At 37.7% G+C, this 14,352-nt stretch overlaps 1 protein-coding gene across 2 annotated transcripts in view; it reads left to right on the forward strand.

Moving 5' to 3' along the window:
• LOC129455266 (ephrin type-A receptor 7) overlaps positions 1-14,352 on the forward strand; it is a 164,491-nt gene that overhangs the window by 135,854 nt on the left and 14,285 nt on the right. The window contains exons 7-10 of one of the 2 annotated variants that reach the window (XM_055219944.2): positions 21-294; positions 2,742-2,850; positions 7,660-7,767; positions 12,056-12,111. In XM_055219944.2, the coding sequence (XP_055075919.2) occupies positions 21-294; positions 2,742-2,850; positions 7,660-7,767; positions 12,056-12,111 (547 nt within the window). The remainder of the gene's footprint in view (positions 1-20; positions 295-2,741; positions 2,851-7,659; positions 7,768-12,055; positions 12,112-14,352) is intronic. The other variant, XM_055219945.2, reaches the window with a different exon arrangement.

Below are 14,352 nucleotides of genomic sequence, written 5' to 3' on the forward strand. Positions count from 1 at the left end.
ATTTTGCCATCTTCCCTTAGGACCAAAAAGACCAGAGTTATTCCACGGTAAAGACGGCCGCCACTAGAATCGGCGTCAACAACCTAAAACCGGGCACCACTTACGTCTTCCTGATCCGCACTTGTTCCAGCCCAGCACTTTCCTCTCTGTCCTCACCTCCTCTTTCTTCATCTTCCTCATCGCCCTCTTCTCCGGCCACCGCCTCTTCATCCAGCCCTGTGGCGGCCGTGTCTCCCCCTCCCCTTGACTACGGGGCGTACAGCAATCCACTGGAGCTGCAGACGCTAGGCGAATGTGAGTTAATGTGTGTGTTTTTAAGTAGAATTCAGCAATGCTTGACATTTATTATTAGTGCTAGCAGTGTAATGTTGTCTCTAAAAGTGTCTAAACATACTATATAAAGCCTTGTTTTAGAGAATATAACAAAGTGTACAGTTTGTTTATGTAGAGAGAAAGCCATTTGGAAATAAGAAATACACTGAAACCCATTTAGCCCATAAAAAGCATTTTTTTTGTATTTAAACTAGACCTAATAGCTTTTCGGTTTGTCACATAAATATGTATTGAATGTGATATGTGAATTATTAATACGTTTTTTTAAAGTATATTAATACACACTACAATTTGGCTTTACAGTGACACAATGAGTTTTAAGTGCAAAAACTTGCTGTCATTTTTAATTTAGGAGGATTCATTCATATTGGATAAACACATTGGAAGGAACTGCACACATGACCTCACACAGTGTATTGCACTAACAAGCATTTAAACAGCTTCTACGTTTGGTCCCTGGTTGAAAACCATTTAGACTACATCTACTATCTCTTCGCTTTTTATTCCCTGCTTGGGGTTTTCCTGTCCTTTCAAATGTGAAAAAATCTGCTAGGCTTGGGGTAGTGGAGAATTTTTACACTTCTGAGCGTTCAGTTGGTGCTGTATGTGGGAAGTTGCCGTCTCTCTTAAGAATTAAGCATTTTTGTATTTGAGTGTCTTGCAGTATACAGTGAATTTAGTTTTCTGCTACAGTGTTGTTTACTTTTTCTCTTTTCCACAAAAACAGCTTTTATGTTCCTATAAATAACACAACTGTAAAAAATAACATCATTATAATAGTATGGCATTAAACATTTGACCCAGGCTGTGAATACCCATTAATTTTACCATGAAATTTAATTTTGTATGGAATATTTTAGTGGTTTTTTTTATTAATGACTTAACTGTGCACTTTATTATTATTATTATTATTATTTTAATATATGTGCCCTCATAATCTTTAAAGGGGACATTTCACAAGACTTTTTAAGATGTAAAATAAATCTTTGGTGTCCCCAGAGTACATATGTGAAGTTATAGCTGAAAATACCATATAGATAATTTATTACAGCATGTTAAAATTGTCACTGTGCAGTTTTGGGTGTGTACTTTAAAATGCAAATGAGCTGATGAAATGCAAACACTGATCACAATGATGGTGGTTTGTTAAAATTGAAACTCAATTGTGCTGTCAATTAATTCTATCTCTCTGCACTAAGTGATAGTGCCATGATTGGATAGTGCAGATTAAGGGGTGGTATTGTTATAATAAGATCCCCTTCTGACATCACAAGGGGAGCCAAATTTCAATTAGGCTGCCTATTTTTTCACATGCTTGCAGAGAATGGTTTACCAAACTAAGTTACTGGGTTGTTCTTTTTCACATTTTCTAGATTGATAGAAGCACTGGGGACCCAATTATAGCACTAGAACATGGAAAAGTCAGATTTTCCTGACATGCCCCCTTTAATCAAAACGTTAGCCTCCTCCCCTCCTCAAAACGACTTCACTTCCTATCATGAGTAAAGGTGTGATAGCGGGGCTATCGGAGACTTGTTTTTCTTGAGAAAAGATTAGCAATTAGCAACATGGCCCAATTTCCAACGATCCAATCTGTTTTAATGTCCCACCCTAGATTTTTTTTAGCCATTTCACTCGAATATACGTCAATTATGAGACATTAGCCTGGATTTCACAGACTTGTGTTATGTCTAACTTAGACAGCAGTTATCATTTCTCCAATTCACACCCGAAGTGTTTTGTCGAGGAGATGCAAAAATAAGGGTCTCCTAGATCAAAATGTTAAAGAGGACATTTCTCAAGACTTTTATAAGATGTCAAATAAATCTTTGGTGTCCCCAGAGTACGTATGTGAAGTTTTAACTTAAAATATCATAGAGATAATTTATAATAACATGTTTAAATTGCCATTTGGTAGGCGTGAGCAAAAATGTGCTGCACTTCAAAATGCAAATGAGCTGATCTCTGCACTAAATGGCAGTGTGTGGTTGGATAGTGCAGATTAAGGGGCGGTATTATCCCCTTCTGACATCACAAGGGGAGCCAAATTTCAATGAGCTATTTTTTCACATGCTTGCAGAGAATGGTTTACCAAAACAAATTTTCTGGGTTGATCTTTTCCACATTTGTCAGGTTGATAGAAGCACTGGGGACCCAAATATAGCACTTAAACATGGAAAAAGTCGTGATTTTCATGATATATCCCCTTTAAAACGTAAACGTTTTAGCTTGCAAAAATGTACTCCCTTTACAATCTTATCAAAATATATCTTATCAATCTATACAAAAAACTTAAAAGATGAATTCTCTTGTCAAGCTCCAGTGCTTTAAAAGCAGATATAATGACTTATACCATGAATACTAACTATATCTTTTGTTTGTCTTTGTATATCTGTTATTTATTCAAGTGGCACTGGCCTCCAGTGAGCAGAGTCCCGTGGTGATCATCATAGTGGTCTCGGTAGCCGCTCTTATCATGTTGCTTACTCTCGGAATCGGACTGCTGATATGGAGAAGGTACATCTAATGTTTTACTGTACTTTATCTTTGATATTTAGTGCTTTTGCAAATACAAAACTGTTACATTTCTTGAATACTCAGGTGGGTTCAGTGGATTTTTTTCAGTGGCAGAAACTTGTGGGTATTCCCTCTGAGCCTGCTCATGACTCATTAGTTTTGGGATAAACTGTCCCTTTTCAGTTTCCGTGCTACAACAGTCGTCTTTTCACGCTATTGAATGCCCGTATATAACTGCAGTATGACAGGCGCATTGGTAAAAGCCTTTTTCTACTTCCTCGGTCTGCAAAATCATCCATCAGAATAAATCACAACAGATTTGCTAAAGTCCATTTCTTACACACACACAAACTCATCTCTCATCTCTCTAGTGTGTGAATCCTGCATTTGGAGAAATCAACAATGCTGTTGTTAGCCAGTAAGCACAATAACTCAATCCAAATTTGCTACGATTGTGTGACATGTGCACATGTCACATGTGTTTTTGTAAAGGCTATGTCTCCCTCTTAAAGGCTGTGGAGAGATATATTGCTATCTGTATTGTATCCGAATCTTAAAAAAATCCAGATAATTTACTCACCACCATGTCATCCAAAAGGTTGATGTCTTTCTTTGTTCAGTCCAAAAGAAATTATGATTTTTGAAGAAAACATTGCAGGATTTTTCTCATTTTAATGGACTTTAATGGACCCCAACACTTAACACTTAACTCAACACTTAACAGTTTATTTCAACGGAGTTTCAAAGGACTTAATGATTTCAAACAAGGCAAAAGGGTCTTATCTAGCGAGCAATTGTCATTTTTGACAAGAAAAATAAAAAATATGCACTTTTAAACCACAACCTACATTACCTTATAATACATCACATTATAAATCATTTATATTGTGGTCTCCATCATTTCAGTCTTTAAACAGCACATAAATACCAGACTCTCTGTTCCTGTTTCAATAGATGGTTCTTGGCCAAAATAAACTGCAATGTTGACCGGAGCTATGCCATGCATACACACCCACTCACACAAACACAAATGCTTTAATGAATCTCTATCCAGCTGCAATGTCAAGGCAGATAGGAAACACACGCTCCTACGGCTCTCCATTAATCAGACTGATGAGAATGGATTATATTGAGTTGGTGTGAAATGGTTCTCATTCATTCTTAACCACACGCAACACAGAGCCAACCCAGACACTGTCAATCACGACAAAACACGCTTTAATATGCAAGCACAAACTTTATCATCAGTCCGCACATCAACGCAGAATCCAGACGCGTGCCGTCTAACACTGATCTGAGTGGATTTATTGACTTCTGTGATGAAGCGGTCGCTATTGATGAATTGCATGTGTGAGGGAGGCTTATTTGAGACACTGGCATACGTCAGGTGTGAAATTGGATTGGGCAAACGGACAAAATGGCTGACGTAAAGTGAATTTAGACGTAAGACCTAAAAAAAGTTTTTGCATGTGTTGCAGATAATAAATAATATACATTTATGTTAAATATGGTTTCTGTGTGAGAACAGGTTTTGTATGCACGTTTGGTGAATGAAAGCAAACATTTTTAAAACACACAAATCTGTTTGTTTTCCACATGCAGATGCAGTTAGTGTCGTCTTGTGTTATTCTGTGAAGAAATGTTTCTGTCAGATTTGGTCTTAACACAGATTGTTTTATAGGTCTGCTTTGTGTTTTATAGGTCTGTTTTGTTGCGATGTGGCTCTTGTTTTTTTCTATTCCTGTTCAGGGAAAAACATCTCATTTATTATTAACACTCAATTACTGACACATACACATACACACGCAGTAAGCAGATTATTGGTATTTGTGGACGGCCCTTTGTGTGCCTTCAATATATTATGGTCTCCATTTGAGGACAGAGAGAGAGAGAGAGAGAGAGAGAGAGGGAGAGAGAGAGAGAGAGAGAGAGCTTATGGATGTGTTTAGAATGAAACACTACTACTTTTGCCTACTGTATATTTTTCAGTATGTACTATTCATACTACTACTGTTCTTAAAAAAAATGTAATATAGTATATAGAAACGATATGCATTATATAACACATTTAACTCTTTCCCTGCCAGCGTATTTTTAAGTTGCTAGCCAGCGCCAGCATTTTTCCTGATTTTCATTAAATTTTAATGCCTTTCAGAAAATGTTCTTCTTTAAATATATAAACAATATATTAAATGAAAGAACAGACCCTCTGCTTTCAATAAAAAAACACATTTTTTTCTACCTTGATTAGTTTTCTTCTTATCGCCTCTCAAATATGGGAAGGTTTCTTCAAAGTTAACTCGTTAATGGCGGGGAAAGAGTTAAAAAAGCAGTATGATTTGTCACATTGTGCTGCATCTGATTAACAATAATAATATAACACTGTAAAAAAATCTGTTTCACTTAAATTTATACTTTTAATCAACTTGAATTTACAACTCATTTCAACTAATATTTGTTTTCATGAGTTGCTGTAACTTAAAGGTGTCGTTTTTCCTGTGTTTCGAAGCTTTAATTGTGTTTACGGTGCGCAATATAACGTGTTCATGTTTCGCGTGTAAAAAAACTTTAAAAAAAACTTTATTTTTATAATTTATAGCAACTCCTCACTAGTTGAAATAAATTTGAAATAATGAAAGTTTAAATAAATTGTAGGTTTAAATTTATTAAACTTAAAGTGCATCTATTTCATTGCTAAAAAACAATGTTATTTTGTATATTTGGTATAATACAATGTGTTTGCGTGGTTTATGGTTCAAAAAACACATTATTTTCCACATACCGTATATTTTTGTAGCTCCAGATTTCCCTGTCTTCCTGAAACGCACTGATTTTGTATAAAACTTGTCGATTTGAAAAGCGCTGTGTCCCTGATTGGCCAGCTAATCTGTACGCTGTGATTGGTTTGAATACCTCTGACATCAACTGGAAATGTGACGCTCCTTACCATGTTTGAAAGATTCGCTCACAATGCAATGCTAACAGGAGTTAACTTACAGGCTGAGTCCGAAGCGGGAGGAATTATAATAATGTCGGTCTTGTCTACGTCAATAGGCCCAGGATGTCTGTTGCCTACAATCCGTGTGTTTGTTGTAGTCCAAGAAAAGAGATTTACGTTGGAGACGATAACTCACGTCATCGTTTGTATTGGGGTATTTGCCGAGGGGCAATCTTCTGATCTCTCTGATGAAGCCAATACGGAAGGGATTTAAACTGCAATTCATCGACTGGCCGCTAGAGGCAGGTTCCAAAAGGAAGTCAATTCCCATAGACCTCCATGTTAAAATGCCCAACTTTACAGTAGAAAATAATATGTTTACAGCCTGGTACAAAAATAGTTTTTGGTTTATATAGCTAATTTTGCCCTTCATGACAAATGTGAGTGTGGTGAATTTTTTTGTAACTCATCCATTTAAATTATATTAAGCCTTAAAGTTCTGCATAATTAACGGCGTGGCCACTTGAGTGACGGGTGAACTGCCGTCACTAGAGTCGAGCTAGGCAGGCGTGGTTTCAGCAACCAGTCACCAAAGCTTCACCCACATCCCGCCTCTTTATCCATTTTCTGATATCCGCGAGTGACGCGCGGCCAAGATGCGACGACAGGCAACGCCTACTTTAAGCTTCAAAACAATCTTCAGAAACCTATGGGTGACATCACGGACACTACGTCCATCTTTTTTTACAGTTTATGACCTTTTGCAAATCGTTAAAATGTACTAATACACACTTACAAGGAAATGTAAAATTGTGAATCAGACCATACAGGTAGGGGCTCTTTAAAACATCTTAGTACAATAATGAATTACAAACATTGTCACATTAGGTTAAGTGGTGCTAAATAAATTTTTAAATAGAAAAAATATGCACAGTTAATATTTTTCACTCACGCTAGAAGTTGAATATCAAATCGACCACATCGCATTGCAGAATGCAATATTCTTTGTATACTGCTCATTAGTACACACACTCATATATGCATACTTACCCTCATCCTTGACTTTGGTACGGTATGCTTTTTTGATAACAGTAAATGATTTATTTATTTTCTGTTTCAATTAGAGTGATGAAAGTCAGCTTGCAGTAAATCATACTGTAGCTTGTTTTATAAAATAAAGAATTAAAACTGTAGTTTAGATCGGTAAACTTACTTTCAGCTCTGTTAGGTCACGACTCTCATCTCATCATCTAAACAGCCTTTAGCGTTTACATTTTTCGAATTCAATGTCAAGTTCGGTTTGAACATTACTGTAAGTACTTAAGAGTTTTCAAGGTATTCAGTTTTCTCTTTTTTTGAGCCCAAGGTTTGATTACTTTTAAAAGCATACAGTGTACAAGTATGTGATATTTAGTATCTGCTCATCCGCGTTCTCTTTTCTCATCACACTGATCTATCACAAATTTCAATCCCAGACCTTCACTTCACTTGACCCCTCTTTTTCGTCTTTCTATCTCTACGACTTTAATCGTACCATTACATCATACCAAAGTCATTTGATAAATAAAATGCACTCATGGTGTTTATCTCTGGTTTAAAGGGATCTTTCTCTTTATTTTTCAGTCTGAGATTTCGCTTCATCTACTAAATAGGTTAGAAGTTACTTTGCATAACAGGAAGTGATGTCATCATTTGAAGCTGTTACAGCAACAAAAATGGAACAGATCCCATTTAACACCATAGTTGTGACTTTTTACATAATGTTGGCCATCTAGTGTACTACTATACAGTACTGTGATGTCAAAGCCCATGTGACCACAGCCTCCCTAAAGAAAGATTATTCTCAGGCCCTTCCTTCCTCTCTTCTATAGTGGCTTCTCCAGACCCTCCAACGTAGCTCCTGCACGTGTGGTGCTGCTCTCTACCTCCTTCTCTACTCTTCCTCCACCTCACCCTCCCTCCACGCAGCTGTCTCCCAGGTACAGGCATGCCTGCGATTCTCCGCAACCCTCCATCTCCCTCTCCATCTTCCTTCTCGCTTGACTTTCCCACCACTAACAGTTTGCTAACAGAGAGCTCGAACCCAAGACCTAGGAGATGCCAAGTGTGTGTGCACCTGCATGTTCCTCTCTGCCCTGTTGTCTTTGTAGTCATCTACTTAATGCCTATGCTCGCCACCTATTTAGAATAGACTGCCTGCCAACACACACACAGACACACAATAAAAGTCAAGTTTGACTTCTGTTTGGTGTGGGTCATGCAACGCATCTTTTTACTTAGTACTGCAAATGGTATGGCAAATAATCTGTGCTGCGTCCGAAACCGCCTACTTTCCTACTATAAAGTAGGTGAGGCGAGTAGTATGACCGAATTCATAGTATTTGACAAAAAAAAGAGTAGAAGACCGGTGCTTCCGGTAAGATTTTGGAGTGTGCGTTTGATGGATACTTTACTATCCCGTTAGCCCCCATGAGAGAAGTTTCCCAACGATGAAGAAGATTCATTGTTATATTCAAAAATGTCAAAAAGCTGTAATGCAGCTGTTCCCACGTTTAACAGCATCCAAGTTAACAGCTTACCTGTCGTCATGACGACGTGCGACACTCGATGTATCAGCATGGTGGATTTACTACAGTTCATCCAAATTTCATCTACGCTACCCAAGTACCCATATTCATACTATTTAAAATATACTGTTTTCACGTAGATGAGTAAGTACTTCATCTAATCTAGTACGTACTGTCACAGTATGCGGTTTCGGACGCAGGGCTGGAGTTCGCGAAACTTTGCAAAACCTTTTGAATAATTCTCCACCCCTGCTGTGTGTGTGTGTGCTGTATATCTGTAATCCCTCCTATGGTGCATGCTTTTCCCCGGCGTCGTGACATGCTAATCCACAACGTACTGTAAAATTGTCCAAATACCATCAGATCCTGCAGAAGCTTGCACTGACGCTACAACTTTGTCAAAGCAGCGCTTCTCCAGCGTACTGCTTTATCTCCTTACTGTGAACTACAAATCTGAGTCCTTCCCAACCCCAGAGTACCTGGAAATGGATATAGTGTATAGAGCAGCACACACGAATTGATCTCTATAATGCTGTACACATGGATTGACCTCTTTAAAAGCCTTTCCTGTAAGCTACAAGGTTGAAACACGAGTATGTTCATCTCGGAGCATGAAATGTTTAGCTATTAAAGTCCCCATTACATTTTCTAAATTGTCAATAATTCTTATTTTGTAATGGAATATTGCAGTGTTTTTACAATTTAATTATTATAAACAATTTATCTGTGTTGCTCTTTTTATTCATGTGCCCTCATGAATCAAACTTTAATCAAAATCTAAAATTGTACGTACGCCCTCTTGTGGTGATTCTGGCAGAGCATCAAAAAAAACATCTTGTAATTCCATATGTCCGTGTACGTTGACTCGTACGTGCATTGCGACAAAATGCAACGCATATCCTAGGCCGCATACTACATTTTTCTGTACGCGCCTGCGCTGGGTTTCAAAAATCTGCTGGTGCGTGTACTGTCAGGGCTTGCAAAATTGCTCCTGGGGCTGGGACGTCCAGGGGCTATTGTGCCTTGCAGTCGGGCTGCCAAAATGAATCTCCACCCTGCCCATTGGGCTATCTTGACTTATATAGGGAGTAAAAATATATTTAACTCATTTCCCGCCTTTTTTTTTTAGAAAAGTTGCCCGCCAGCATTCTTTGTGATTTTCACAAAATGCCTTCCAGGCAAATTTTCTTCTAGAAATATATAAACATACAAATATATCAAAGAAATAAGAGACCCTTTGCTTTCAAACAAACAATAAACAAACAAAACAGGAAAAAAATGTTTCATCCTATCTTTTTTTTTCTCTGTTTATAAACTCTTAAATGTCTCCATCTGCCTGCTGCTTGTTTGTCTGTCATAAAAAGCAGTTTGTCTGTATATTTGTCTTATTATTTGTATTAGGCCCACATTGTGAAGCGACCTTGGGTTCTTGAAAGGCGCTATAAAATAAATAAATAAACATATTATTAAATATGGGTAGGCTATTTTTCTTCAAAAAAAAAAATGTTTTTGCAAAGAGCTCAAATAGTTGCATTTTTGTGAAGGAATTTTGTTAGAGATTAGAATCAGAACAATTATCAAAATAATTAATTTGCTTGAGTTTTTTATAAATTAGGTAAGATCGACATCTAGTGGATAATCGCAGATATGACAGATTACCATAAAAACTCATCAGGAACACGTTTTTTCATGCAATTATTTTCTCTTAATTGACGAAATAACTCGTCAATGGCTTAGTTAAAGTTAAATGCTTATGTATTCTCTCACAGATTTTATGAGAGTAAATTATGTAAATTAGGAATCGGGTACTTAAATCATGTTTGAACGTGAAGTAAGCAGTACTGATTTGTCATTGAGGATCTGTTGTGCAAAATTTTCTCCAAGTTGTCATGTCAGTCATTACTATCCTCACGTAAAAGTGAAATCTCTCACAGCTAGCTTTAAAGTGATATACACTCACCTAAAGGATTATTAGGAACACCATACTAATACTGTGTTTGACTCCTTTTGCCTTCAGAACTGCTTTAATTTTACGTGGCATTGATTCAACAAGGTGCTGAAAGCATTCTTTAGAAATGTTGGCCCATATTGATAGGATAGCATCTTGCAGTTGATGGAGATTTGTGGGATGCACATCCAGGGCACGAAGCTCCCGTTCCACCACACCCCAAAGATGCTCTATTGGGTTGAGATCTGGTGACTGCGGGGGCCATTTTAGTACAGTGAACTCGTTGTCATGTTCAAGAAAACAATTTGAAATGATTCGAGCTTTGTGACATGGTGCATTATCCTGCTGGAAGTAGCCATTGGAGGATGGATACATGGTGATCATAAAGGGATGGACATGGTCAGCAACAATGCTGAGGTAGGCCGTGGCATTTAAACGATGCCCAATTGGCACTAAGGGACCTAAAGTGTGCCAAGAAAACATCCCCCACACCATTACACCATTGCATTAATGAGAAATTGAACAGGTGTTCCTAATAATCCTTTAGGTGAGTGTAGATTACATGTGCAGTAAAGAGAATTACGAAGAAGGCTGCAGTATGACTCTGTGCAGAACTCGCTCTTAAAGCGACAGTGGCCACTATTTTTCTAATCTAAATGTATGTATGATCCAAACTGTGAGTTTTGTGACCCAGTGTGGAGATGAGCAGAAACATTTTTGCATGGAAATCCAGATTTTTTTGTTTGTTAAAAAACAACAGCATTAAAAAACAACAATGCATTGTGGTCACTGGCCCTATAGGCTTTGCATTGGCGTCGGCGAGTGGCATTTTTTTAAATCTGTGACTTCAGGTAATATTTCTGAATGAAGTTTATAGATATTTCAGTTCAGTTGAAGTAAATATTTGTATTGATGATTGTTATTTAATTATTTTATGTGTTATTTGTGTTTTGATAGATGTTTTGTCTCAATATTCTACATTAATAACATTTATTTGGGCTACCTGTATTCATTTCGGGCTACCAAAAACTGAAGAGTGCCTGCCCGAAGGGCTACCAGGGATTTTGAAATTTTGCGAGCCCTTACAGTACACACTAAATGAAATGCCTAATTTTCTAGATCCAATCAATTCACAGTGGAAAACATGAGCCTTGGCCACTAATTCTGTTTTGCTTAGAAATGTGTCACAATATAGAAATTGCGACTTTCTTTGGACATGGACTTTACTACTGTATAAAGCTTCATTAGGCTACAATTGAAAATAAGTTGGAGTAGTTTGTCTCTCTAATTATCAAATTAAGGTCATAAGCTGTTTACATGTTTTAAATTTTGCTAAAGTATATTTAAAACAGTAAAGGGTGTCAGAGGGCATGTTGTGTGATTGTTGGCATGTCGGGAGTTTCATATTGTCCAGTGAATATGTTTCTGTCAAACGTGTGAGCTTATAGCAACTTTTATTGAAAAACAGGTATCTTATTTAATTCCTTTAAATTTGAAAGTATTGCAAAAGTGTTTACAGCAAGTCTCTGAGAGTTAAAATAATGTTATTTTTCATCTCAAGGGAAATAATTGTTGTATCACAATTTCAGTCTGTTACTATTTCATTTAGAGTGTCAGCGTGAACTAGTTTGTAAATAACTTTAATGAGTTTTGTCACTTTAAGTACCTTTTCTCTACAGTATATCGTATAGCAACCATATGTCGCAGTTGTTGTTTTTCATGACCCATTATTGTGTTTGTGTTTTCTCACAGACAGTGTGGATACAGTAAGGCCAGCCAGGAAGGAGACGATGAGCTTTACTTCCAATGTGAGTATCACATTTTACGCACATACACACGTGTGCATCGATTTCACAAAATCGGACTGTCAGGTTCATTTTTAATAGACATGGAGAGATTAGGATGGAGGGAAGGAGAAAGGGACAAAATGAGTGCAGAATAGAGTGATCTGTGAAAAAAAGAGAGATTAAGGAAGTTTAAAGAGACACTGCATTAGTGTCTAAGTCCGTATGCGTGCCTATACACCAGCCAGCCTAATGCTTCGGTCCATTAGCATGCTTCAGACGCCCTTTGTGATGACAGGAGAGAGAAAGAGTGCTGGGGGAAGGGCATTACAAGCCTTCAAACAAAGAAAGATGGCACATTATTGCCACATTCATAGCACTCTTCCATCAAACGGCTGCCGGTTTTGGTTCGATCCGCTCTTACGGCTGGTCAAGATTCTGTTGACCATAAAGCTGAATGATGGTTCCCGGTTCGTGCCAAGTACATCTGAGCCAGTTCTGACCCTTTTTTGGTTCAGGGCCAAGCACTGAGAACAAAAATGAAATATTTCATATTAAAAACAGCTGTATAGTGTTCAGGACACCTAGTTATCTCATTCTCTGGCAACCTTTGCAAATTTCGACCAGATGTTAGTGTTAGTTTTTGATGTACATTAATATGTGTATATGTGCATGCTGGCGTGTGTGTGTGTGTGTGTGTGTGTGTGTGTGTGTGTGTGTGTGTGTGTGTGTGTGTGTGTGTGTGTGTGTGTGTGTGTGTGTGTGTGTGTGTCAGAGCAGCAGTGGTGTTTTGAGTAATGAGCGTCTGTGCAGAGCAGTTGTGCTGCTGAGGTATTAAATTTGCTTAAACAATGAACGCCGATCTCTCTCTCTCACACACACACACACACACACACACACACACACACACACACACACACACACTTTTGAGCTGGTGTGTGTTGAGTCTGTCTTATTTACGGCGTATCCGTACATGAAGGCAGTCTGACAGACGCGGAGACCTACTTTTGCATGTCTTCATTAACTTGCTGCGATTGTGATGTATCGCATTTAACATGCAAATGCATTTACACACATATGCAGTGCTATAAAGATTTGTTTATGTCTTACATGATAAATGTGTTTTTAAATAATTCTGTATTGGATTAAAGTCGGAATGCATCATTTTTTAAAACACTTTGAAAAAGGGAGTCGAGTACCAAAACACACTTGTAACCAATCAGCAGTAAGGGGCGTCTACTAACTGACATCGTTACCTGGTTGGCGTATGTGTGGGGCGGGTCTATCAAAAGAAGGTCCAGATTCTAATGAAATTATGTTTTTTGAGGAAAACATTCCAGGATTTTTTTCATTTTAATGGACTTTAGTGGACCCCAACACTTAACAGTTTTAATGCAGTTTAAAATTGCAGTTTCAACGCAGTTTCAAAGGACTCTAAACAATCCCAAACAAGGAATAAGGGTCTTATCTACCAGAACGATTGTCATTTTTGTCAAGAAAAAAAATATGCACTTTTAAGTGACGAGCCAGCGCAACCTCACGTCATTGCATAATGTCATCGAAAGGTCACGTGTTACATATATCAAACGCACATTTGCAGACCATTTTAAACAATAAACTGACACAAAGACATTAATTAGTATCATTCGACATACAACAACGTCGGAACGGTCCTCTTTCTCCACACTTGTACACACTGGGGCGTAGTTTCGATACATCATCTGTGACCTCTTGACGTGATGACGTGAGGTCGCGCTGGCATGTCACAGGACCGGATATGGACAAGAAGTTGGGGTTTAAAAGTGCATATTTTAAATTTTTTTTGCCAAAAATGACAATCGTTTCGTTAGATAAGACCCTTATGCCTCGTTTGAGATCATTTAGAGTCTGCATTAAAACTGTTAAGTATTGGGGTCCATTAAAGTCCATTAAAATGAGAAAAATCCTGGAAGGTTTTCCTCAAAAAACATAGTTTCTTCTCGACTGAACAGGGAGGGACATCGACATTTTGGATGACATGGTGGTGAGTAAATTATCTGGATTTTTTTAAGAAAATGGACTAATCCTTTAAGCATATTTCATATTTTTTAAAAGATTTTCATTTTTAAGTTGTCCATTAAAAAGAAATCTAACAGTCCACTAAAGCTCCCATCTTATGTGAGAATTCAGAATTCAGGTCCTTATCTGTAACCTTGAACATAATACAGACATCTACTGTAAGCAACTAAGGGAAAGCCCTAAAGAAACATTGTATATACTGAACAC

This window comes from Misgurnus anguillicaudatus, chromosome 20 (assembly GCF_027580225.2).
Source record: "Misgurnus anguillicaudatus chromosome 20, ASM2758022v2, whole genome shotgun sequence".
In the NCBI taxonomy this organism is placed as follows: Eukaryota; Metazoa; Chordata; class Actinopteri; order Cypriniformes; family Cobitidae; genus Misgurnus; species Misgurnus anguillicaudatus.